At 41.2% G+C, this 25,895-nt stretch overlaps 2 protein-coding genes across 4 annotated transcripts in view; one reads left to right on the top strand and one right to left on the bottom strand.

Moving 5' to 3' along the window:
* The window catches only part of HERC4 (HECT and RLD domain containing E3 ubiquitin protein ligase 4), a 30,318-nt gene extending 27,377 nt beyond the window's left edge, over positions 1 to 2,941 (top strand). For all 3 annotated transcript variants that reach the window (XM_027896660.1, XM_027896661.1, XM_027896659.1), the window contains 2 exons: positions 530 to 632; positions 1,548 to 2,941. In XM_027896660.1, the coding sequence (XP_027752461.1) occupies positions 530 to 632; positions 1,548 to 1,756 (312 nt within the window). In that variant the 3' untranslated portion in view covers positions 1,757 to 2,941. The remainder of the gene's footprint in view (positions 1 to 529; positions 633 to 1,547) is intronic.
* A 5,053-nt stretch (positions 2,942 to 7,994) lies between these two features.
* SIRT1 (sirtuin 1) lies at positions 7,995 to 25,846 on the bottom strand. The gene is made up of 9 exons (XM_027896668.1): positions 25,414 to 25,846; positions 22,945 to 23,061; positions 21,364 to 21,605; positions 20,000 to 20,152; positions 18,820 to 18,967; positions 17,023 to 17,102; positions 13,092 to 13,278; positions 11,173 to 11,733; positions 7,995 to 10,056 (listed from the first exon to the last, which is right to left on the bottom strand). Exons 1-9 carry the CDS (start codon positions 25,844 to 25,846, stop codon positions 9,734 to 9,736), a joined length of 2,244 nt encoding a protein of 747 aa, XP_027752469.1. The 3' UTR covers positions 7,995 to 9,733.
* Between the last annotated feature and the right edge of the window lie 49 nt (positions 25,847 to 25,895).

Here is a 25,895-nt window from a genome sequence, read left to right as displayed (position 1 = left end):
CAGTTTTAATTTCAGGGTGCAAAAGCAACTAAGTGCCCTTTTGAGCTCTGTTTTAATTAACATGAGTTCTGATCTTTATTGGGTTGATGGACATCTTAAAACATCAGTGAATGAAGACTCTAAAATATTTATCTTCTTTAAGCTTAAAAAAAAAAAAAGGCTCTAAGCTTTTGCATCTAATTTTTGAAGGAAATGAGAAGAGTGAGGAAGAAAAATCCACAGAACCCAAAGGCAGCTGTGTATGATGTAGTGTGTTAGAGGGGGGAAGGTGAGCAGAATGCACAGAGTTACTGAAAGTAAATATTCTTGATTGCCAGAACTCAGTGAGACTTTGTCTCTGTTGGGATTGAAAATGCTTTGTAGGGCAGGCATCTGTCCATACAGCTGAATTCAGACTGAACAGCTGAAGAAAAATAGACTAAGGAAAGAAGTAATATGTCATTGTATTTGTTTACACAAACTGTATTTGTTCTACTTCAGTGTCAGGTTATCCTGAGTGAACAATAACCCCATTTCCTGCTCATTTTAGAACACAGAATACAAAGGAGAATACTGGGCAGACCATCCTACAATTAAAATTTTCTGGGAGGTTTTTCATGAGTTGTCTTTGGAGAAGAAAAAGCAGTTTTTGTGTAAGTATTTGAAATGACTTCACAGAAGTTTCTGACTGAACAGGGTCACTGGGGTTTCAGGCACTTGCTGTAAGAGGGCAGATGTAAGTATTTGTAGGGGTGTATGAGTAACTTATTTGGAAGAAAAAAATCGTAGTAAAAGACATTTATTATGAGCTTGTCTCCAATTTTGCTGGGGCTGTCCTGGGTAATTCTAGGTGATGAGGAGTTACAAATCACAACGGCTCAGAGCAGCATTAAAAAAAACCACAACAAACCCAGTCTTCCCAAGAAACAGTAACCTAAACCACTGCTGTCATTTACCTGATGGCTAGGATTTTTTTCCTCCTCTGTTTTGACATAAAGTTCACATCCTTGAGGTTTTTCATTGCACATAGATGGAATTTTGGAGTTGTAACATTGCAAATGCGTGAAGGTACTGATATGAGTGGAAATGGACAGAGAACAAAGTAATTAAAGCTTCCTGTGAATGAGGTTTTGCTGAGAATAGGCCATGGATTAGTTTCCAATTCAGATGAATTGCTTATTGAACAAACTAATTCTGTGTGTTTACAAGACACTTGTAAATGCTCAGCAAAGGTAGAGCCAATGGATTTTGAATGAAAAGTTCTGTTGCATGAAAATCTTTGTAGTATTTCTTTCCCTCTTTTTTTTAAGGACTGTTTGGTTTCATGTGCTGACCTGAAATGCTTTCCTTTATGCATCAGTGGTTGTGTTACAGTTGTGAGTTTGTATCTGTAAGGCACAGACCAGGTTAAGTCGTTGTTCCCTGGTTTTCAAACTCAACAGAATTTTAGTGTGAAAAGCCAAGTTTTACTGGAATTATTAGCAAGGCCAGCAATGATTAGAGCTGCATATGTGACATATACAATGTTAGCCTTCAGCTAGTTACAAGTCTGTGTTTTTTCTTGGCAGTGTTTCTGACAGGCAGCGATCGTATTCCAATTCTTGGAATGAAGTGTCTTAAACTGGTCATCCAGCCCACGGGAGGAGGAGAAGATTATCTTCCGGTAGCTCACACTTGCTTTAATCTTCTTGATCTTCCAAAATACACAGATAAGGAAACGCTAAAATCTAAGTTGATTCAGGCTATAGATCACTATGAAGGTTTCAGTTTAGTGTAAGTTCAGAGATGAGAGTTCTGTGTAATGTGGGATCATTCAGTTTTTGTGTCTTTCTTGTGATGGTAAATTCAGTGGATTAAATGATGCAGTTGATAATATAACGGATTATTTGCAGAAATGTTCAGTGGTACGGATACTCATGGGAGCCAAAAAACATTTCCAAACCTGAGGAACTGTCTTAATACATACCTTCTTGTACAAAGCCATGTGGATTTTGCCATCTTACAATAAAAAATGAGAGTATTACGGGAGTCAAGTTTCACTAACATGAATTAACATTTCACCTTATGCAAACAATTTGGCGTGGGAGTGCATGAGAGACTTGCTTCGGTTTTTCAAATCACTTAGTAAGGACATTTAACTTTTTTCCCTGATAAATTCACTTGGTAACTTTTCATTTTGTAAATAATAAATTTTTTGTGATAAAGTAGTTATGTTCCGATAGCAGTATGGTTTCTATTGCTTGTAATTGAATATGAGCTTCTTTTATGGCTTTTAACAAAACAAAAAAAACAACAACAAAAAAAAGGTGACTACTCTGATTTCTGAAGATATATATTTTTCTGGTTTGTTTTAAGAACCTTAATAATGGAAGTGATTGTTTAAGAGACATTCATCTTCACGATATACAATCCATGAAGCAGTCACTTAGTGCCGATACAATACAAAACTGCATCCAATGGCATCTTTAATATGTGGATGGACAAGCTGACTTAATACACTGTTTTATTTTTAAGGACTGATTCTGTAATTAAGTGGACACAATTATAAAAGAGGTTAATTTATCAGTTGCAACCTCTGCAGTCGTGTCAAGAATACAGCTTAAAAGAAAAAGATGCACCAGCTGATTGTTGCTGTCAAGAGGTTAAACGTTTATTTTTAAATGCTGAAGGCGTAGTTTATGGTTTCTAATAGAATTTTCACTTTTTTCCAGATAAATGCATTTGAAATAACCTTTAACACCTCTCTCCCCTTTTCTTAAGATTTTATTTTTAGTATAATTGCCCTGAGACGATTGTGCTTAGCTGGACACTTTCAGATTTGACTTTTCCTTCTCTGGTTAAATTCCAGATTTTGTGGTGTTAATGCATATGTGACTTGCAGCTGTGAAACAAATATTTATTTTTTTTAGATTTTTAAATGCAGTGAAAAAATTCAAGCTATAATAAAAGACTTGAATGAAAACCTTTGTTGGTCGATGTGTACAGATGCTTCCAGCCTGCATATGTCCTCAAGTGGAGGGCAACTTTTGCATGCATTACATCAAGAGTACAACTAGGATACCAAGATCTTACTTGAAAAGCAGGGAAATCCGTTCATTGTAATAAATTACAAAACATGCAGTTTCTGGCAGTAGATGTACATATGATACAAAACACGTCAGTACAGTTAAAATCACTTTTTTTTCCTTAAACTCTGTTTTTACAGCTTTCTCATGAAGTTTAACTGCAGGAATTTCTTGTATGCAGCCCGTATTCCTTTTCCAATATTTGTTACCTGGCTGGGAAATGCTCCCTCTTGTTAAAAACAAGAAACCAACAAATACCAAAGCAGCTTAATCTTATTATATATGGAAGAAATAAAGGGATAAAGAAGGGGGGAGGGGGGGAAGAATTATGCTGTCATTTTACCAGGTAATATGAAAACACCATTTTTAAATTATGAAACACCAAGATTGTGAAGGCAAATCTCCAAAAATTAGAAAGTGGGTAATGTAAAGCTGTCTTACTCCTTTTTCCCTTGTGTGTTATGACATATCCAAGTGCTGCTGTTTTTTCCTGTGGGAGTTTTGCTTCATTTGGTGTACAGTGGTTGGAGGGTGGGGGGTCTTGAATGGTTTGTTAAACGTCACCTGAAGAACCCACTGGCAGAGCAGGGTTAGGGCCACTTTCCTCAGGACTCCTCCTCCTGAGAATTCTTTCTGCTGTTTTGGCCTTGGTTTTCTTCACTTCTGCAAGAAATGGACTTTGGGTCCTGCAGTGCTAAACGTTCCTGAGTGTCTCGCAGGTGTCGGTTCATTCAGGGCAGGGAGGCAGGAGCCCAGTCACAGCCCAGACATTATCTACATAACGAGGTAGAGGACTTTTCTGTAGTACTAGAACAATTGACAGTCACTGTATTGCTTCTGTCAAGCAGCTCACCACTTCCTGCAGTGCTTGTGTTGCCCTTAGTTCATTTAACAGCCATGACAGCCCTGGAAGGAGCTCTGCTGCAGTTGGACACTTCAGTGTCCTCAGCCTGGAGAAGGTGGGCAGCACGAGCTGCTTTCTCTTGCTTATATCAGGATCATTTTGCATACAATATTTGCTGCTGTGCATCATGTAAGGGACAAAAGAATCCCTTCTATGCTGAGCTAAAATAACCACAATGTTAATGGAGAAGGATTAGAGCCTTCCTTCTCTTCAGATCTTCAGGTGATCAGGAAAGCTTGTGTCCCTCTTTTTAAAGGATAATGCAAACAACTGGGGAATGGCAGTAATTTGGGCTGCAGTGAGAGCATTTTACAATAATTTTTTTTATGAGGTATTTTTATTGGTTAATTAGATCAGTATTTGATAAAGATTCAGAATTACCAGTATAGGAGGACAGTTGAATGTCAAACTTGAATCCATCTCCACCATAGTCTCTGAAGACTTGCTGTTGTCATAGCAGTGCAGTCATGGACTGGATTTATTGCACCTGTCATGTTAGTGCAGGGGTGAATGAGGCCTGAATTTCCATGGCAGAACTACAGGTATGGCAGACATTTGTCCCTCATTTTCCAGGGCAAAACTAGGAATGCAGTGTAGAGCTGTTAGAGCAGTGAGCTCTGCTTAAGCATGGTGACTTGTCTGCTTTGGCACTTCATGGGAGTGACTGTTAATGAGGTTGTTACTAATCATAGAGCGTGGAGCCATGGTATTCCCTTTAACAATGTTCATGAGCTACTTTAAAAAGGATTTTAATTCTTTGCACCTCTCCCTGCTGCAATGAACTTGATTTATCAGTAATAAATGAAGTTTAATCAAATACCACTATAAAAGAGAGCTCTCTAAAGGCACATGAGGTGGTGCAGTTCAGATAAATACAGGTAAAAGCTTTCTTCTAATAATACAGTTTTTAGCATGAAAGACTGGTATACAGTAAGCACCTCAAGAATGGCTGTGTTGACTTTCCACGTGCAACCAGAACTCTCTTTGTGTGTACCATGGACAACTGCCCGACTCAGTTGTTGAAGGGGAGAAAAAAAAGAGGAAGAACAAAACATTTGTTTCCCCTGATAAATGTCAGGTTCCCACTGCTTACCAAGTGGGTATTAATGGCCAGGTCAGGGTGGGATTTGGGTGGACTAATCATCAACCTGCTGTTTTGGTGTGCTGTTCATGTTTGTGTTGGTCGTCTGGAGCTATGACTTCAAAAACCCTGCCTAGACCTTGAGAGGTGTAGAACATCATCTGTCACCTGCCAGAGCCAGGAAACCCTCGGGACCTGGTCTGTGTGGACACCTAATCAATAAAAGAACACTACCAGCCACCATTTCTGTGCACTAAATTTCTGGCCATGTGCCTGAGGCCTCAGGTATTTTATTTTCTTGGGGAAAGGAGGCTGTTCAAGCCTATACACATTATTTTACTCGGTGCTTGCTACCTGTTACACTGACTCCCTGTGTGTGAGTATCCTAAAACTTTCTAACTGCAAACCTTTGCCAACCCATTTCTGCACTGATGCAGATCTGGTGAACAAGAAAAATGTTTTATCTTCTGACCCCAACACAGCCTGGGGCGGGATGAAGGCACACAAACCCAACTGGCAATAACACGGGCACACCAGAACTGTGCAGAAGTACTGTATGTCCAGAACTACTGGCTTCATACTACCAGTGAACTGAGCTGTTCCTGCATATCCTCTAGGTTTGAACATATTTTATTGATCTTTCATGAAAAAAACAAAAGAATGTTTTACCAGGAGTGTCATCAAAGCCCCCTAACGTGAGCAAGGGGCAGCAGTCAGCATTAATTTGTTTCTCCAGCCAAAGGCACATACATCAGTTTCAGATTATTAGGAAATGATGTTTAGGAGTTACTAATTTTGGGTAACTCCAAGCACCTCAATCCTGCACTGTGCAGGTATTTAGTGCTTCCCCCCACCTGCCTGATTACATGAGGAAACAAAAGATTAGTGAAGGCTTCAGTTTGAGTAGAATGCAAAGTCAAGTTTCCTTCCCTTTTTTGAGCCAATACAGCAGCTTGGCCATTAGAAGGAACAGAGCTGGCAAACTACAGCTAAAAACCATCTTCCTGTAGAAATTGTATTTGTTGTGTGTTTGAAAAAGTTCAAAGGAGAAACTAATTTCATTAGTTGTGACTTAGTTCTGCAGAGGAGCTCTGTCTGTGCACCTGTAGCACCTCCCCAAGCCCGAGGCTTTTCCCTGGCAAGGGACCATTGTCCTAACAAAGGGAGAGGGTAGCTGAGGAGATTTGGGAGATTCCCGTCTGCTGAGGGAGTCCTTGGAATAGGCCCGCAGCGGCCGGGAGGGGTTCTCTGACCCACGGCTGGTGTGTCAATGCGGCGCTCAGGCTCTGCAGGGAACTGGGGATTTCTCTCAGTGCCCAGCAGTGAACGCTCGGAGAGTTTTAAATTGGGGCAAGAGGGTGGTGATGCCCCGCTGGGCCTGAGGCCATTCCTGCCTGGAGCCCAGCGCGGGGTGCGGAGCAGCTTGAGTAGAGCCGCTGCAGAGCCAGAAGAGCCTCCGCGGGCTGCGGGGCAGAGGGGAGGGGGCTGCGCTGGGCGCGGCGGAGCCGCCGGTCCCGCAGCGTTCCCCGGGGAGTGGGGCTGGGAGCGCGGGGGCCGGAGGTGTGGGGGGCTGTGGCTTTCGGAAACATCCTGGGAATATCTAAAATCGGTAACTTAATTTGTAGTCGGCGTGTGTTTGCTCTGTCAGTGGCTCCGCCACAGGGGATTCTGGTGCAGGGGTTGCTCGGAGCGAGCCCGGGCTGTGACTCCGGGACACGTGGAATTGGGGTGAGCAGGGAAGCTCCGTTGCTCTGTGAGTGAAAACAATCCCGTGGTTGCAGAGCACTCGGGTTTGTGTCTCTTAGGAAACTTAAAGACCTGTGGTCTTGTATCTGCTTTCACCATCTCCAACAGGATGAATGGAGGCTTAAAGTGTGCCCTGTTAGGGTTTGCTTGGGCTGTTGTTTAAAAGGTTTAAAAGGGTTTTTTTCTCCAGTCACCTTGTAGATAAGTATATTATGCCAATAAATACAACTACTTTTCAGTTGGACTGTTCTGGTTTGATATTTAAGCACAGATACTGAAACTTGAGGTGCTGTTTTCTGTTTTTCAAACGTTTCTGTTTTTCAGTTTGATTATGAATGCTGGTTTCATTAGAAGTTTTTACTCTTACGGCCCCTCTTAATTTGGATGTTTTCTGACCCTTTGCTGCCTCGTGCATTTAAAAACATTATGTATTTTCCATAATCAAAAACACTAATTAAAAATGTACCGGATTCAAGATGGACTCATAGAGAATACATAAATAATTATGACAAGATGTTTAAATATGGACTCCTTTTCCATCACTTGAAATACTTTTGCAAGGTCGTTATTGTGCCTAATGTATTGAAACAGACTGGAAGGGGACTAGGGAATGGCTTATTAACCAAATGTTTGTACTTTGCTTTTTTTCAGTGCATCTATTTAATTCAAATACTTAGGGCTAGGATGCTTTCCTGTGGTAGTAATGCAAATTATGAGAAAAATAAGTTATCTCCTTTATCGAGAAGGTACAGATTACTGCTTCCAGACAAATTTCATGTGAGGTGCTGAGCACTTAGGAATAACAAAAAGCTGTGATAACAAATGTTTCCTCATTCCCAGCATTTACCTTACTATTGTTTTAAGTACTGAAAGACAGCATCTTCACTTAGGGGAAAGGGCAGTGTGTGAAATGGAGGAGTAGGGGAACATATTGTACCCTGAGATTTGGGCTCGATGATCTCTGTGGGTCCCTTCCAACTCAGAATATTCTGTGGCTCTGTGATTATAGTTTGGGGTTCCTCTACTGTTCAGATAATATTGGCAGACAAAAGAAAGAATAAAACGCAGAACTTCACTCAGGCTTTTTCTTTGCTCACGGGCCAGATGGGAAAAGCATTTCCTCTGCAATGGCTTCCATGAGCTAGGATCATACCTTGACTTTATAGGGCAGCTTTGTTAAGTTTTTAAGGCATAACTAGAAATTAACAGAAGCCAGGAATCAAATGACAGTTTTAATAGACTTTAGAACAGAGTGTACAAGTATAAAACACTGGTTTTGTATTTCCAAAAGTTGCAGGAAGATAGCCAGTCATTTTAAACAGTCTTCTACAAAACATATGCCAGTAGATTACATAAAAGACACTATATACAATATAAAAGAGCAGAAAACAATCCTCACTGTAAAAATAATTTAAAACAAAGTATTTCAATTTAAAATATCTCCTATAGCACAAACTAATACATTGTGACATGCAAGTGAAAACTAAACATATTGCATTCTTTAGTGTAGCCAAATAAGAACTGTATTAAATTTGGACAATGAGACAACATGCCAGCATTTCCCGATGAATACAGGAGGCTGTTCTTAAATACTTATTAACTGATGTATCTTATGTTCCAAGAACAGCTACTATACATCTTCCAAAATGTAATAAATATTAAAGCAAAGTATATGAATAATCTACATTGTAGAGTTCATTCGGGCCGATGTTGAAAAAGTGGTTTATAGAAAAACCCTGTTTCATTTACTACTGCACTGTGCAACTTTACAAAATAGCTCTAAAGGCTTGGAAACAATCAGCACATGAACATTTGCAACATCCAGTTTTAAGGCAGCCTAGCACTTGAGACATCAGAATGGGAGAAGCCGCTTTGCTTTTCATATGCAAGGTGGAGCTACAGCAGCTGGGAAATGACTTTCCCAGCCTGAAACCTCAAACCAGCAGGTTGTTAATCCATGTTGAGCAACTTGGCAGCATAAATGGAGGCTCTGGGTAGCTGAGGCAGTTTCTCCTGGTTTTGTTGCATCAAGTACAGAGGAAGAGCTTAATTTTCTGCGCCTTCTCACATGCTGGTAGAAACGCTGTTGTGCACTCTGCTTCCACATTAGAGCCTTGGCAATGTATCAAATGCTATTTATAATGCAAACTACCCTAGATGTGACTGCTGTACCCAGCGTGACAGACTCCTGCTGTGGGGGATCCTTTTTGTTTAAATGCCAGGTTCTAATTGCTGAGGAGCCAGTGTCAACATCGCTGCTGTCCACAGGAAGAATTCAATTCGGCAACAAAGCATTTTCACAGCACTTCTTGCTTGATCTGTCTGAAAATCACTGGATTCCTCAAGTACTCCCTGTCCTGTTTCCATTTCACTATCTGCTCGCATTTAATATGTCTCAAACATACAAAGTAACTGTAAAAGCAAAAAAAAAATTAGCTGCCACAGTAGGTCTTAGAAAATGCCAGTGTTTAATGACAGACTAGGCGTGAATGAAAGGTTTAGCAGAAGCATAAGAAGGTTTTAAATAAACCAAAAAGTGTTACAAAGCAAGAGGTGTGAAAATACCATTCTTTGGTCTAAATTAGCTGTTCCCTTTATATTAGTTTAACATTCCAATGGCTTTTTCAAAACGGTTTAAAAATAATATAAGCTGAAATTTATTAAGCAAATATATGTATTATATACATGGATGCCTGATCAGACAGATGAACTTAAACGTGAACAGTGACAGTTTAGATAATCCTGGTACCTTAAAAAAAAGATGAGTTAGTGTTGAGTGCGCAGTAATAGATTTTTATTGAAAAAGGTAAAAAACTAAGCATGAAAATCTGTTTTAGTTATTTATAAACACTACATCCTTATGGTTTTGTTGCTCTAAATTCAGACGTAAACATTCATTCTGACATGCCAAAGCTCCTAATGCTGGTGGAAAGTTCCTGTAACCAGTCAACCATCACTTTACAACACGTTGCTTGGATGTTCAGTCCCTGCAGCTTCATTTGTATAGGCTGATCCATCAGCTGCCGATTCCTCTTGCTCGGCTCCATCTTCCCCAAATCCAGGTTCCTCTTCCCTGTCGGGAGCATCCTCATCCTCGATGCCGTTATAAAACTCCTCGATCTCACTCTCGTCCTCCACATCCAGGCTCTGACTGTGGCATGAGCCGCTCTCGCTGCTGCTCCCACAAGAGCTGGATGATATGATGTCGTCCTCGGAATCCGAGTAAACCTCAGCACCGTGGAAAATGTAGCGGTTGGGTGCTAGAAACAGATACTGAGTACCTGAAACAGAATTCCACCAGTCAACGAAAGGCTCAAGGAAATGATTCATACAGGATCTGGCAGACTTCTGCTTAGAAGGTATCTGCATATCTGTGTTTTTATTTTCAGCAGTGAAGCTGAACTGACAGATAACACAAGAAAAGCATTTATGTCAATGGATGTGTATTTGGTACGAAGCACAGAACAAATGCTTCACTGGAAAAGCTCAGTGTTCCCTCTCCCCCATCCTTCTGACACCAAAGAGCATTTATACTTAATGTTTGGTAACTTTTTTCATCAGTACAGGCACTCCAGGCAGGAATCATCCCACTGTAAGACAGGTGTCTAACACAGATCAGATGACTCAGCTGCTGGAGGGCTGATGCCCCACCACTGACTGCGGAACGAACCTTGGGTCAGACAGCAAACTGTTCTTTGCTTAAAATTAGCCCAGGTGACACCACTCCACCTCAAAATAATTACATTAACAACAAGTGTCAGTCAGTGTTTTTTCATTGGAAATATTCACAGCTATATTTCCATTACCCATGACAGAATGGGAACTCCCTGCACGGAGTATGTGACAAAGTCTGATACCAGCCTTCGCTCTGGAACATCGCAATGTCATACCTAACTCCTTACATCAGCTAAGAGACTGGAGGGCTTTCCTGGAGAGCCTAAAGTTTCCTTCAAAATGTGCCTCACTCCAGCTGTGAGACCTGCTCTCAGCTGCTGTCATGGCTTCATCTTTCAGCTCTACTGCCATACCATTCATGACCTACAGTGAGCAGCTTCTGAACACCCGAGGATCAAACCAGTTTTTCTGAAAATGCATTTAAAAATACTGGAAATGGATTTATTTTTTGATACCTACCTTCAGCCTCCTAAACTCTGATCTTTTAGGTGAGGATGTAATCACTGATTATAAAACCTATTATGAAATACAAAAAACATTTCCTATTGGCTTCTCCAAAAGAAATACATGGTACAATGAGAGTTATGTAGACACTTGTCTGAACAAAAATAACCACCAAACACCACTTACTCCCTCAAGAGTAACTTATTTATCGCTTTAAAGTAAGTCTAGCCTAAACATATCCAAAAAAATGCAAAATACTGAAACGACTTAACACTTACCATCCAGCCTTTTGCTAATCTGTTCTTTTGCAGATCTGTTTACCCAGCACTTCTTCAATATTTCATTCTTTTCCTTATTTTCTCCGCTGTTAGATCCATTTTCCTTCATTGTGTCAGAGTTCATTTGCTCGCTAACAGGATTTTCAGGGTTTTCTGCTGACGTCTGCATGTCCTGAAGCTTCTCCTCTGAGCAGGTCCCTTTAGTTTCTGAGGCAGGCTCACAGTTTTCTACCTTACATTCAGGTGGGTGTTCTGAAGACACCACTGCAGTATCTGGTGGAGTCATCCTTCCTGGCGAGCTGGAGCCTTCGGAAATGTTCAGAGGGGTAGGCGGTAGCTCCGCCGAGAACACTTCGAGCTCCTTGTGCGGTCGTGGAGGCTTTTCTGTTATTTCTGAAAGTTTTACTGAGTTGTAGCAAAGTTTTGTGTATTCACTACCCAGCCTTTGACATAATTCATTAATGATAACGTCACAGTCTCCGAGAAGCTCCACGTCGAAGTGTAGATGAGGCAAAGGTTCCCTATTAATTAAGATCTGAGGCACTTCATGGGGGATGGAACCTGTGCATAGGAAAGAGAATTCAAAGGCAGTCACTCTGGCTTTGCTTTCAGCAGAGATCTACTGAGGAAGCTTGGCTCCTTGGGCTTCCCTTCAGACCTTCCCTTGCAACAGGACCGAAACAGCCAGATCAGGAAGAAGCCAAGCAAATCCCAAATTTAACACCAGCAGTCTGAGGTGCAGTGCCTACTGTAGTCTGCTTAGACAATTTTTTTCTTCCTGTTTTTTCCAGTTAGAAGTATTCCCCAGTCATTGAGAAACACATGCACAGAAATAATGACTCCAGTAATGTTTGGTCAAATGTTAAAGATTAAAATTAGCACTATAATCTCTTGGAATTATGTTGATTTTGTCCATTTGTTTTATGTACTTAAGTGAACATGAGGAATATACCAGTGGTAAATGACATCTCCTTAATCAAGTCAAAATATTTCCAGGTTGTACAGTGTTGTTCAACCCATTTCTGACATTTAGGCTTCCCAAACCCTCCAGGTTTGGTGACCAAGCATGGACTCCTCACATAACAAATGAATGAAATCCACTTCTAAGGCACAGAAAGAGCAGTGGTTTGTATAGCAGAGGGCAACTTTCCAGTCCTTATGCAATTCCCATCAGCCTAAACACTGGGCTCTGCCTCTTGTACAGTGAAGAGGATGTTCCTGCAAAGGCCATGGAGGAGTTACTGGTCCCAGTTAGCAGAGGTTACGCACATGTCCTTTTCAGGCTTACATGTGAAGAGAATTTCTTTAGTACCAGTAAGTCTTTCACTCAGTACACCAATAAATCACCTGTAATGGTAATTTCTCAGCCTTTGAGAAAGGCCTTTTCCTGTAACATACATTAGCAGAGACGTTTTTCCACATTACCTTAAAAGCTAAGGATGCAAGTGGTGACACGCTATACTGTGCCCACTGTGTGCCACTTAATGGTGACTTTAAAATAAACTACAACTCACATACCTGATGTACCTGATCTGATTTTTTGATACTCCATTTAGGTCTTTTGAGATGACTCCTTTCTAAATCTTTCAAGTAACTATGAAGGCATATTGCAAGCAGGGAGAGAAATTAATTGAGTCTTAGAACAAAGTCATTCAAATCTTAGAAGAGTACTTTTTCAGATTATCATTTCATTACCTTGAGATCTACCTGGAGTATAGCAAAAGCACGTAAAATTTGCTACTTTCTCTATTTTGCATTTCAGCTTTACACAGGCAAGCAGCTTTCATCTTGCTTGATGCTTAATCAAGTTTCCTCACTGAATCGAGCCAAAAGCTTTCTTGGCTTCTCAGCTCTTAACTGAGAATTTCACTTTTGATTCAAATTTTTGGAAGGAAATACTACCAGACATAGTCACTTACTTGGAATCAATGCTACTGGTCTCACTTTCAGCGAAGACCCAATGACAATAAGGAGATCAACTTCGTTTTTGTCGTACTTCATGGCACGGTGGAACTGCTCGGGTAAGTTCTCCCCGAAGAACACGATGTCGGGCTTCATGATAGCGAGTGGTTCATCGGCTGGGCACCTGGGACAGCGGGGGACAACCTGCACCACAACACCACCTGTTACTGCAGGGCAAGGCTGGGCCTTTGAAAATGTCACATTCAGGCATTTCACAGAGACTTGGCAAAAGACAGGGAAGTTTTGGTGATATTTCCTCATCCTATTTTTCCGTGGATGTACAGACAAGTACATTCCCTACTCTAGCCTGCAGCAACTGCAGAGGGAAATAAAGCTGCAGCAGGAATAAAGGGGGAGAAACCAGGCAGATCTGCAGCACAGTTCTTATCTGACAATTAAGCCAAAGTCCAGAAGTCATGCTCAGCACCAATAGGCAATCACCTCCCATTTGACAGGAATGTATTTTCCTTGGTTTAATCAGAGCAAAAGCTTAACATTTCCCTGTCACTTCCCAGTCAAAACAAAGCCCTTCCTACTCAGAGCCTATGGTAGAGCTTTACCTCTCTCCTCCAAAAGGGCACATGTGTTGTACACAAAAGCACTGTGGCAGCTGGCTAAAAGCAGACAGGATGAGAACAGGACAGAACTTTTGTTTGGTCTCCATTTAAAAGTTTTCTTGTTCCTCCAAAAACAGAGCAGAATTGTCATTTGCTGACAAAAGTGGATGAGAGTTATGTTTGTGGAGGATAGAGTCCCTTTCCTCCTGAAACCAGGGGTTTTTCTGATCTTTGGGACCTCTTTCAACTCTTTCTTATCTCAAGACTTTTTCAGAGAGAAGCGAAGCAAGAAGGTAGATCTACTACAGACAATATTTCAATTACTACAGAGCAATTTCCCTTTTAATAGTTCCAGTCTTCTCAGCTATAGTGTTAAAATATAATGCCTCAGAATAAATCTAGGGAGCTAAATGAAGTTGCAATCCTATAGTAATCACCACAAGCTATAAATTAGAGTTATAAAGGTGTAAAGAGATGTATATTACCTATTGTAACAGGAAAATATCTGAAAACTGACATTTAATTGCATAAGAAGTCCCTCTTGTACAGAGAACAGCTGCAGAAAAAAAATACTACAGAATGTAGAAAGTTTCAATCAAAGAATTAGTTCTGTGGATGCCTCCAGTGGGAGGGAAGACAATACTCTCCAAATGAGAAAATGTCACAAGTTAAAGGCCTTCCTCTACTGTCAAAGGATCTTTCCCAAAATTTAAGTCTTTGAACAAAGAAACCTTGTGGGAGGGATGCCCAAGAAGCAATATGGCACAAGAGCTAGAGGAAACCTTCACCCTGAACCCAAGCTAAACAGCACCAAGTAACCCCATGTTTAAGGGAAACCAACTAAAGAATTCCCCAGAAAGGAGCAGATGGCTAGAATGAATATTGAACTTTTTCCTCAGATCTTTACATATTAGAAAGAAAGCTTATACAAACAGCTTATACTTTGCTTAAGCTTTTTCCCTGCTGTCTCTCTTGTAGATATCAGTGATGCCCTCACACTTCTGGAAGGTTAAGGAGGGTAAATAATTTGCTCTGTATTAGGAGGAAGATAAAATGAAGACCTCTGACTTCTGATTTAAAAAGACCAAGTAATACTAACTCTGATTCCATCATTTCTCACTGCAAGTCCAGTGACTTGTGACTTTGTGGCTCTCTGTCCCTACTGAAATAATCTGTCACTGTAATGACCCATAAATGCATTTCAACACTACACTACTCACCAGCTTTTCTCTGCTAATCCTCAGAGAGGTCATCAGTAAAGGGGAAGATTTATTCCAAGAGCTGAAATTGATACCAAGAAGTTAAAGCTACAAAATTTGCCACTCAGTTGTCTCTAACAGGGTCCTCTTTCCCTGCAGAAGCAGCTCCCCAAACCCCACCATCTCTGCTGATGCATTTCTCTAACGGAAGAGAAATGGAGTTTCTCACTGCTGACGTTACCCATATATCAAAAACAAGATTAGTAAAGATTACAGTGGCTTGAGAATAGCCAAAACCTGGTGCATGCTTTCCACTCCTTGCGCCCTTTCCTCCTGAGACCCTTCTACCAGTTCTTGAAGCTGCCAAAAATAGTCAAAAGTAAAAGTGATATTTTTGCAAGTGACTGACTGATAGTTATTTTACTTGGATGTTCTGTGTGCTTTATACCTGCTGCTGTTTCTCATCCAGAAGGATGGTTGTGTACAAGAGAGAATCATTCTACAGCACTGCATCTCCAAAGTGGCAAATGAAAGAAGAGCAGCATTTGTCCAAACAGATGATCTCAAACAATTCTCAGTCTGTCACCAGTTGAAAGGGAATCCTGGCAGAAAGATGTTGACCAGACTCACTGCCATGTGAAGCACTTATGAGGAACCAAAGTCTGTATTTTAGAGAGGCAACAGACAATGATACTGCACAGCTCTAGGTTGAGAAATGCAGGCTATGGAATAATGATGGTAAATAGAGGGGTTTTTTTCAGGCATAAAGGTGGGAGGACATGTTTTCTTTCAATTGCTCTATTTCTTATTTTGTGAAATTGTATTTGGCAATACCCATATTTATCTGCATTATGAAAATAGTTCAGTATTACAGCCAGGGCCTGCCCTGGAAAGATGTACCTAGCAACAGTACTGCAAGATTAGGGCTGAGAGATGAGTGTAAGAAGCTCCTTGAGGCTCATCTTGTGAGAGACAACCCTCTTTGGTCCCATCAGGCTGCTCCTCTCCACTGCCCGGCACTGCCATTGCTGACCCCTGGCACAAGTTTGGGTCAGCATAGGAACACCCAATGGTTCAAGTGATGCTTGGAAAAGGAGACTAACAATCCAAACAGAAAATTACAACATGCTTAGGAGGAAGAAAACCTCAACTCCAGCCAGCTGGCTTTGAAGGTAAAGGAGCAGCAAACATCTGTAACATAAAAAGGTCTCAAAAATAATATTCGTAATAACAGAGTAAACTATATTTCATGTTCAATATTTCAGTGTTACAAGGCTTCAGGCTGATTAGACTCATATTCCTTCAAGCTTTAACTCAAACATCTCTTCTGAAAGGCTTTCATTGAGCTCTGTTTCAAATGTAATACCTGAAGGATTTACATCCCTTCCATGTGTCTCATCTAAAGTTGCAACTGTGGACTCTACAACATTTATTAGAGAAACACAGGCCTGCAGAAAGGCCCTTTCATTTGTATAAACAAAATCTTTTTGATCACAGAATCATCACCTCTGTTCCTTCTCAAGAAGAGGAAGAAAGGCAAAGAGGGTCTTGCCAAGTCAAAGGTTCATCTGCTCTGACAGGAGAGAACCAACTCCTGCATGGCCTCACACCCAGACGTGGGGAGCTCAGACTATGGAATAGTTCAGGAGTCCTAGAAAGCAACATCCAGTATCTCATTTGATCCTTCCTCAGCACCTGCTCTGTGGTTAGCAATCTCTCCATGCATCAGCTGCTTTTTTAACACATTTTAACACAGGTAAATGCTCAAAGAGTAGCCAATGTTATAAAAGGCTTCAACTGCTTTCTCTGTATGACTGTGAGTTCAGATTAACACAAAACAAGTATAAAGCCAAGTCTCTACTTACCATTTAGCCTCTGCTTTTCTCAGAGGTGCCATTAAAAATAGACTCTTAAGGTTCTGTTCTGATTTTTCCCATTACCTAATATTTGAGTATACTTTTAAATACCAGAGGAAATGCTAGAATTCTCTGAATATGCAAAGATATGAAGCCTTCTAGAAGCAGATCTTTCAAGCAATCCCAGTATGGTGTTTTGGAGTTTGTTTTTTTCAGAGAAAAGTAAGTTTTACTTACTTATTAGAAAGATGCAGTGAGTTAAAGTGAATTTTTTACCTGATTGAAAATATCTCCTCGAACAACTTCGCAATCAACTTTGTATTTACAGATCAGGCAGGAAGCTGTTGCAAAGGAACCTGAGGGGAAAAAACCCGTATGGTAGAATCAGGATTTTCAGTCATTCAGATTTGGTCTTTCTGCCCAAGCTGTTTTGACACAAAAGCTGTTATGTTGCAGTGCTATAGAAATCAGGCATTAAAAAAAGTAATGTAAAATTAAGGAGATACTTGCAATACTAGACTTTGTTTTTCTAGATGTTAGTCAGCAGAAGTCTTATTTTAAAGAGTAGCTTAGAGTAGCAATTCAGACCTTTATACAGCATGTTAGGGACATGCTTGTCAGGCTAGCAGACATAACCCTCTCTGAGGCATCTGTTGCTACCTGCTTGGAACTCTATTATGTGAATTACTTTTCACATCAGAATGACTTGATCAACAAGTTTGCTGCCCCATGCATAAGTCATGCATGGCCAGCAGGCCATGGCCTCCAACCACTCAGCTACAGCAGTAGCAAGGAATACAGTCCAATTCCAGATGTGTTGGTGGAATGCAAGAGCCATTTTAAATTTAGAAAATGCATCTCAGACACCAGTTGTCGTAAGCAGAAACTTTACTGTACGTCTGCATAGAGAAAATGGGTCCACATTTCATGTGTGAAATCCCCAAATCACTGCAAGGTTCCTTTCTAACTACTTGTGATTAACTTGCCATTGCCACAGCCATAGAAAAAATGTAGAATAAATACAGCAGTGTATTAAAGTGCATTAACCCTTACATAACTGTTTCAGTTTCTCCTTAGGCACTACCATTAGTCAAAGACCATTTGGTAAAGAGCAGCAACTGTACATCTCATAAAGCTTGATGTGCTCCAAACAACCTTTACTAATTTCCACAGGCCTCAAAATCTCAAAGTCCATAGCATTTTTAAAGAATCTATTTAATTTAAAGTCACTTTATACAGACTACACACTAAAGATGGTCTGCAATCTCCCTACTGCAGTGTGCAGCTGGAAAAACGGGGATCCTGAGCAGTGATGTGCCTCACAAACATGACAGCACTGTGTTTAGACAATTCATTAGCCAGAAGTTCATTAAATGATCCAAACACACCCTTTAAGAACTAATTTTCTGCAGCCTTTCCTTAAAAATGAATCTTTGGACTTGCAGCCTGACACATGCAAGTCCTTGGAAATGGAAAGTGTATCGAGCAACTAAAGCGATTCCGCTTAGTTTGGCATCATAGTAACAGAGTATGGATGACACTGAAGGTGTAACAAGATGATCTCCAGTTCCCCTGAACTGGTGATTAATTCACACTGTTTTATACATGAGGTGAAGTCACTGAAGTGTCAGGATATTTCAAGATTTCAGTGGAATATATCCTAAATAAAGAGTCAGGTAACAGCCAGATTCCCATTTCATGGATACACAGTGAAAGGGACCTATAACAAGACTGATTTCCATGCTATGTTCTTATACAGATCAGGAAGCATCAAATGCATTTTAGAAGTTATGGTCTAAGCTTGTGCAAACAGGATGTGGATCTTCACTGATACACAGACACCACTGCTTATCAAGCTCCACTTCTGAAAAAAGTATTTCCACTTAAAACGCTTCTGATTTAAATACTTCAGCTACCTAAAAAGAAATTTCAACATTTTAAAAGCAGAATATTTGTTGGCAAGAGACAGAAATTCAAGGGAAAAAAATTTCAATTCCAACAGCAGCTACCTTGTCACATGCACCTGTCAGAACCATTCCTACATGTAAAAAAAGTGAAACCAAACCCACTAACCATGACACTGTATTATCCTTTGGATTCCTGCAACCTGTTCCAGTGTGTCTATGTTCTGAGTATAGTTGCGGAGTAGTTTTCCTTCTTTATCCATCAAAGCTATGAACTTGTGACAGAGAGACGGCTGGAACTGTCCTGGATAGATTTCCTAGGGAATTCAGAAGCACATCAGAAAGTGTAAATGGATACACGGTGTCTTTATTTTAACAGCAGCAATTCACACCGAGCTAAATCATGTCACCAGTGGTTGTGTCAGCCCTTCTTGCTGTCACTTCCTGGTCACTTTCCCATTGCTCTGGATCCAACCCTTCTTTCCACAGCTCAGCTCCTGATCACATCCAGATGAACTGCTCCTTGCAGTTGTGTTCTTTACACAGCAGGAAAACAACGTTTAGATCTCTCTCTGGTTTTGATAATTAAGGAATGGGAAAGTCAAGTGTCAAGCAGTATCGATGTTTGTAAAGAGAAACATATATTCTGATGGACAGGAGAAGGAGGATTAAAAAAGTTTTTAAAAAAATTACCAGTTTAATTGGATTTGGGCTTTACTGGCTAAACCTGTTTATAGACAGGCTTCAAGTATGTTGATTTTTTTGCTTGCTGTGGCATTTTTTTGGTTTGGGGTTTTTGGTGGGGATTTTTGGTTGTTCTTGGGAGGGGGTGTTTTTTAATAATAAAAAACCGAAGGAACTGAGTATACTAATGAGCATCAAAATATGGTTATCTGGATAGGAAGCTTTCAGAGAAAGCCAAGCAGATGAAGAATGCATTGGATTTTCTTTTCCAGTCTTTGTAACATAACAGAGCAGTAATATAAATTGTGAGCAAAGGGAAGGATGAGCGAGCACAACTACTGGTGACTGATTTTCACAAGTCCTTACTGGTCCTGTAGAAATTCTTCTATTTTGGATTTTTTTTTTTGTTTCAAGGAAATTGTTTCACCTGTGTCTACACTTCTACAACTCTTGTCTAGATGTACTCATTGCTTTTGAAAGTGTTTAATACTACTAACATCTTTTCAACTATCTAGAATGGTTGTGTGTATCATGAACTTCCAATGGGAAGAGTAAAAATAAGCTTAAAGAATAAAAAAAAAATGTTGCTATAGTTTTGTATCTGCTTTATGCATTTTAATCTTGCTATCTCTCTTTACTGGCCAAGAACTGTTGGAAAGCCATACCTTTGAGAATTTAAAGAATGGTCTGGGATCCTTTCTGAAGTATTCTATATCAAACATGGCTTGAGGATCTGGAAGGTCTGGGAAGTCTACAGCAAGGCGTGCATAGATGCCATCTCTGGATCTAAAGTCAGGTATTCCACAAGACACAGACACCTGAAACACATTTTTACAATCTGAAGTAAGTGAAACTACATATTGGGCCATGAAGGGTTGCTGTGATAGAAACTCTAGGAAACCACACTTCTGTATGCTCAGAGTCCTCAGAGACATTAAGAACAAAACCACTCTGGATTCTCTATATTCATTTTTATTTCCTTTTTTTTTTTTTTTTGAGAGAGAGTTGGAGGCAATATAACAATTCCCAAATCACGAGCAGGAGAAGTAGCACAGAAATAAAGTTTGTTTACCACTTGCATTTACCACTGGAAGTTTTGTAAGATGTGAACAAAAATTTTAAATATTGTTGCATAAACTTTCTTTAGTAAGCATTCACTCATCTGCCAACTCAGGCTTAGACAAGGTGCTTGATGTTTTTAATCTTTTTTTCATGCTAACACAGTAACACAACAGATTCTTACTTTTGAAGGATAACCTTCTTTTGATAAAAATTGTTTATTAATAAATATTGTTTATCAAAGCATTGTTGTAGTCAATAAGGACTAATATTATTGTCTCTACCTCAAAATACTATAGGAAGAGGAGAAACAGGTGTAGGAAAGTATAGAGAGCAAGACAGCAAGACGGGGTAACAGGAATAGCAGTGCTCTTTGAAAAACTGATCTGAATTACTCATCTGCTCTGAACTGTGCCATACCATCTGTGTGTGAACAACAGAAGCAAAAAATGATCTGGCACACAGGTAAGAGCTGCAAATGTGCAACAGTTCAGAAGTATTCTTTAGTAAAAACAGTGAGTAACCTTGTTACCATCAGAGAGCAGCACATGCTAAAAGTAACATTCAGTCAACTGAAATCTCATCAAACACTCCTCACAATCCTCACCCTGCGAACTCTTTTTTAAATTTTCAAGTCCTGTTCTTCTATTCCCTAGAGTTCCATCTGGTATTTTAGGAGATCCACTGAGATTTTGAAATGAAAAAATGACCAGGACAGAAAATGTTCTGGACAAGTAATGGGTTCTTATTCCATAACTATTTTGCATGAAAGCAACTATTTAGGAGTTTAAATGTCTAGTAATTTTTTCTTAGGAGAGATGGTGTGATTTCCAGCTTGAGCTCCAGCCCTTCCCATGGCCAGCTGTGCCTCCTCTTCCCACCCAGCACAGGGATCCGGTCCTATCATCTGCACAATGGTATTTAACCAACCTGTCTGCTATTCCCACACTGCCACTGCAGGAATACATACCCCAGCTCCAGTCAAGACCATTATCTTTTTGCATTCTTGTAAAAGTTTCACAGCATCATCAATGGTATTAATATCTTTCCTTTTTTTCCTTTTTGGTGGCTCTGAAAGGATGTTTATCACAATTTGCCACAGAGTCATATCATCCAGTTCGGGCGGGGGGATCGTTTCTGGCAGCAGGTCCTGCAGAATCGTCCGTGGGTCTGTACCCAACATAAGGTGCTGCTGAACAAAAGTGTAGGGACCTAACAAAATTTAAAAGAAAAATATAAAATTTAAAACTACTTCAAGAAACTCAGATGATTATGGTCATTTTTACATTTATTAATGCTTGCTACTACAGTTTTATGAATCCAATTTAATGTTCCATTCATCAAAATCCCTCTATGTTTTGGTCTAAATTCTGAAGTGATAGGGCAGCTAAGGATTTTATTTATTTACCATTATTTTATGTCAATCCATGAAGGATTTCATAGAAAGTCAGTCAAGGCAGAAATCCCAGTTCAGTGGCTTTTAGAGGTGCACTGGTAGCAGCAGGATATTCACACTGTGTCTCCATTTTATGGCTTCATCTGTATTTTCCCAACGTTTGGTATTTACAGGAATAAGTTGAAGAGACAACAAACATACATATACCTTCCAGTGGTATTATAAACCATCACTTTAAATAGACAAATAGGACCCAGCAATACATGGAATTTGTTGTTCTTTTGATCATCTAACACTAATTATTTCAGACATGACCTCCTAACACCATCAAATCAGTCTTTCCAGAAACACTCAAGAGTAGGGCTGTAGAAGGAAAAGAAGTATATCTTAATAACCTAAACTAGGAGGACTCAAATAGCCATCACTGAGGCAAGTAACATATAAAGGAAACATGTTATACAATTTGCCCAAAAGGTAACAACAGCAATCGGAGGGATCAGCAAAAGACAACACCTGGGCAGGGTTTAAGTGGAATATTGTATTCTCACAATGTGTTTCCTTGCAGCTCTTCTTGTCAGTACTGGCGAAATCAATGCTGTGGTATTATCACACCTCCAAGTTCCAAGCCCACTGCCCCCTGGAAACCACTGCTCCTCACAGATCTGGCCCCTGTGCAGGGCAGGAGCTTCATACAGAGTGCCCAGTGGCCACGCTTTCCCTATTGCTAATGTGCAATATATATGCAGGCTAATAATTCCCAAACTGATGTCACAGTCAATTTGCAGGGCTCACTTTCCTAAAATCATACAGGAATCATCTTCTTGTTCCTTAAAGAATACCAAATAAATAGGTAGAAGTATGCCATAAATCACTTCAGTGTAGTGAGTCTGTGTATGCTTTTAATAGGGATCATGGTGCGATTTCTACTCAAGGAAAAAAAAACCCAAGGCATTGACAATTTTAATCAAAATACAGCACCTTTCAACAGGTTCATTTTTAAACTCCTTAAACAGCATACAGTACAGTAAACACTGAGCTGCTCAGAAGCACCAATTGCCAATTTTTTTCCAACAGATAAAACTGTTTGCCTTCTGGGGAGAATTAAGTAACTGTTCAGAGGCAGAGAGCATCTAAGAACATCATACAGGCATCTACCTATACGTGGTCTTGGGGTCCAGTCACTAGAACTTGCATGTGAGGCTCTGTCGTCTTCATCACTGTCGCAGGAGTGAAAGCCGTTGGCTATGATTTCATCGCTGAGGAGGAAGTTATCTGCAAGACAGCACAGCCAGCAGGGTTACACCCCACCCAAAGGGCACAAGTACATCACTAAAGGCAGCAGAAAAATGCAAATTGGATGCCCTTAAATCTGGTTGCAAGGAGCAGTGTCGCTGCTCACGCATAGAAAATGCCTTTCAAGCCATCCATAGATTCACTGCAGGATTTGCCATCTTAACGCTGGGGCTTCAGTGGGCTGAATGCTGACCTTGGTGAAACTTCATTCTGTAAAGTATTGGGCATTATGGATATTGCAGCTTAGAAAAAAAATCCAAATGTTTTTAAACTATAATTAAAAATCCTTTTCTCTTACAATTCTCACTGCATTCAGGTGATTGAAAAACTGGGTAAAATGGAAACAAGTCACCATTATTGACTAATCTTTGACTAGGTTTTAAGAGCATTTTAACAGCATTTTGAAAGAAACCCAAAAATACACATTTGATACAACCAAGTTCCATATTTGTGTGAGGGTGTTACCTTGCAGCTGAGCTGCAGGTGACCACATGACCACTTCATTACAGTTATGACACAAAACATGCTCCCTTGGACCGCCTTCAATCATTTTCTGTCATCCATTTGCTCCTGCAGCTGGGTTTGGCTTAGAGAGCCAGTCCCCTCAGCTCAGCCTGTGGCCTTAAGCCAGAGTAACTCAATCTAACTTCATCCTGGAGCTCAGTGAAGGAGTCTAAAGGAGAACAAGACACTTGTCTCACAGCACATGTTACTGAGCTCACTTTGAAAAGGAAATCTAAATTCGAACCTGAGCAGCTTACTAGAATTTAGACTACTAAACCTTTTTTATTATTTGCTTTATTAGAAATAGCCACAGCACCTGTAGCTTAATTTTTTGAAAATCTAAAATATGAACAAAGTACAACAAATTTCAGTCAGGCCTCTAAAGCAAAGCATCACTATAATAGTTTTCAGTCTCTATCTGAAGAACTCCCTACACTAGCTTTTACTTGATTCTTAAATAAAGAACACCACAAAACACCATCATTTTTTTTATTCAGAGGTCATGTCGTCCTTTCCCTTGTTGGCAGAAATACTTTATTATGATTAGAATGGAAAGAGGTCGAGGACAGAAATTTGCTCTGTGTTCTTGCTGTCTTGTTCTTCTGAGGCCACAGGTGCTCTTGGACATTACTGTCTTATTAATCTACATATTTATAGCATTTCACTTCCACCTCCTTTTGCATGATGTCAGGGAACACTTTAAGCATTATGGAGAAGGAAGAAGTGGATTAGGACCCACCAATAACTGTGAGGTGCAGGTTTAACTAAAATGACCTTTATGGTTTCTGTATGAAGAATCAAAGCTACATCGTGAAAGACTTGTCACATACAGGCCACAGTATCTGAGATTTAAAAAACAGTGAGAGATACAAGCAGGCTAAAATAAGTTTCAATTGTAACAATCCCTGTGTATTAATTTGATTCCTCAAAGGGCTAGCGGGAAGAACGGTTGCCAGAACTAAGCCAGCCACACCTGAGAATCAGAGGCACCTGAGCAAAAAGGTTTCACATAAAGCACTGGTAAGAGATCCTCAGCTTTGGTCTGCACTGTTCCAATGGAGTTTTTAAAATACTGAGGCTGTTCCAGGTTTATCCATCCTATAGCTCCTTTCCTTTTGCAAAGGTAGAAGTTTTCTGTAGAGTTTTACTATGGAGTTAAAGGAAAAATATCTTTAACTGCATTCCAGGATAAAATGTAAAGAACTACTGTCGGAATGCAGTGTCTTTCCAAAGCACTGCCTATATTAAAAAAAAAGCCAAGATGAACAACAACAACAAAACCCAATCTTGTTTGCAATGTGAGGGGCTTTCACACTGATGCTCCCCACCAGTACACTTAGAAACATTATCTGAAAGAAAACTTTTTAGAAAAGTTATAGTTTAGTTCCGTGCCGCAGTCACTGAAATCTTAACCAGACTGTCAATCAAAGTTATTTAAAGAACCGGTCAAGACTGCTGCTCCTGTGCTTTCTGTGTGAGTTTCCAAGGAACAGAAATAGAATTATTATCACGGCAGAGATTCGAAAAGGAAGCCGGGCTTATGACTTTTCGTTTTTAATGACTCGTTGCCAGCAACACAACAAAACAAATGTTTTCAGGGATGAGAGCGGAGCCGCTCTACCTCTGCGGAGCCCGGCACAGGGAGCAGCAGGCGCTGACAGCGACAGATCGGAGCTGACAGGGATGAGGGGTAGGGAAGCGATGGATGCAGCAGCTCGCAGGGCTCGGGCGATGGCGACCCCGGCGCCGTGCGACACCCGGGCGGGCGCCGGGCGGGGGAAGGGACCCGCGGAGGAGGGAGAGGAGGAGGGAGGGGTCGGTCCTCACCGGGATGCGGGGCCGACGCCGCGGCCGCCCCGTTCGAACACTGCGCCCGCCTGCAGCCCGGGGCCGCCTCCGCCGCGTCTTCGCCGGGCGCCGCCTCCGCGCCCTCCCCCCGTTCCCGCCGCGGAGGCGGCTCCGCTAGGGGCAGGCCCCGCGGGCAGGCCCCGCTCTCCGCGCCGCTCGGCGCCGCCGCTCCGCCGTCCTCCTGCTCCGCCCGGCCGCCATCGGCCGCCGCGGCCGCCGCCTCGGCCGGCGGCTCGGCCGGCACGGCGGCGGGCGCGGGCGGCGGCTCGTTGGCGCGGTCGGGGCGCGGCGCGGCCGAGGCGGTGCCCGATGCGCGGCGGTGCCGCTTGGCCGCGGGCTCGGCGCTGTCGCAGCCGGGGCCGGCGGGGCCGGGGCCGCGCGGCCGGAGCAGCGCAGCGTCCCCGTCCGCCATCTTGGCGCCGCCGCAGCCACCGCCCCCCTCGCGCCCGGCCCCCCCTACC

This window comes from Empidonax traillii, unplaced genomic scaffold (genome assembly GCF_003031625.1).
Source record: "Empidonax traillii isolate 1590-97213 ecotype Southwest subspecies unplaced genomic scaffold, ASM303162v1 scaffold508:size451158, whole genome shotgun sequence".
NCBI lineage: Eukaryota > Metazoa > Chordata > Aves > Passeriformes > Tyrannidae > Empidonax > Empidonax traillii.
Note: the sequence above shows the minus strand (reverse complement) of the source record. Positions and strands in the feature narration are given on the sequence as shown.

What these genes read in the sequence shown, in the direction of transcription:
- SIRT1 (XM_027896668.1), bottom strand. Translation starts at nt 25,846, where the DNA reads ATGGCGGACGGGGACGCTGCGCTGCTCCGGCCGCGCGGCCCCGGCCCC. An exon ending in TGGTCTTGACTGGAGCTGGG is followed by an intron (nt 20,153 to 21,363) that starts GTATGTATTCCT and finishes AATGTGTTTCAG; the next exon opens with GTGTCTGTGTCTTGTGGAAT. An exon ending in AAGGATAATACAGTGTCATG is followed by an intron (nt 17,103 to 18,819) that starts GTTAGTGGGTTT and finishes TTTTCCCCTCAG; the next exon opens with GTTCCTTTGCAACAGCTTCC.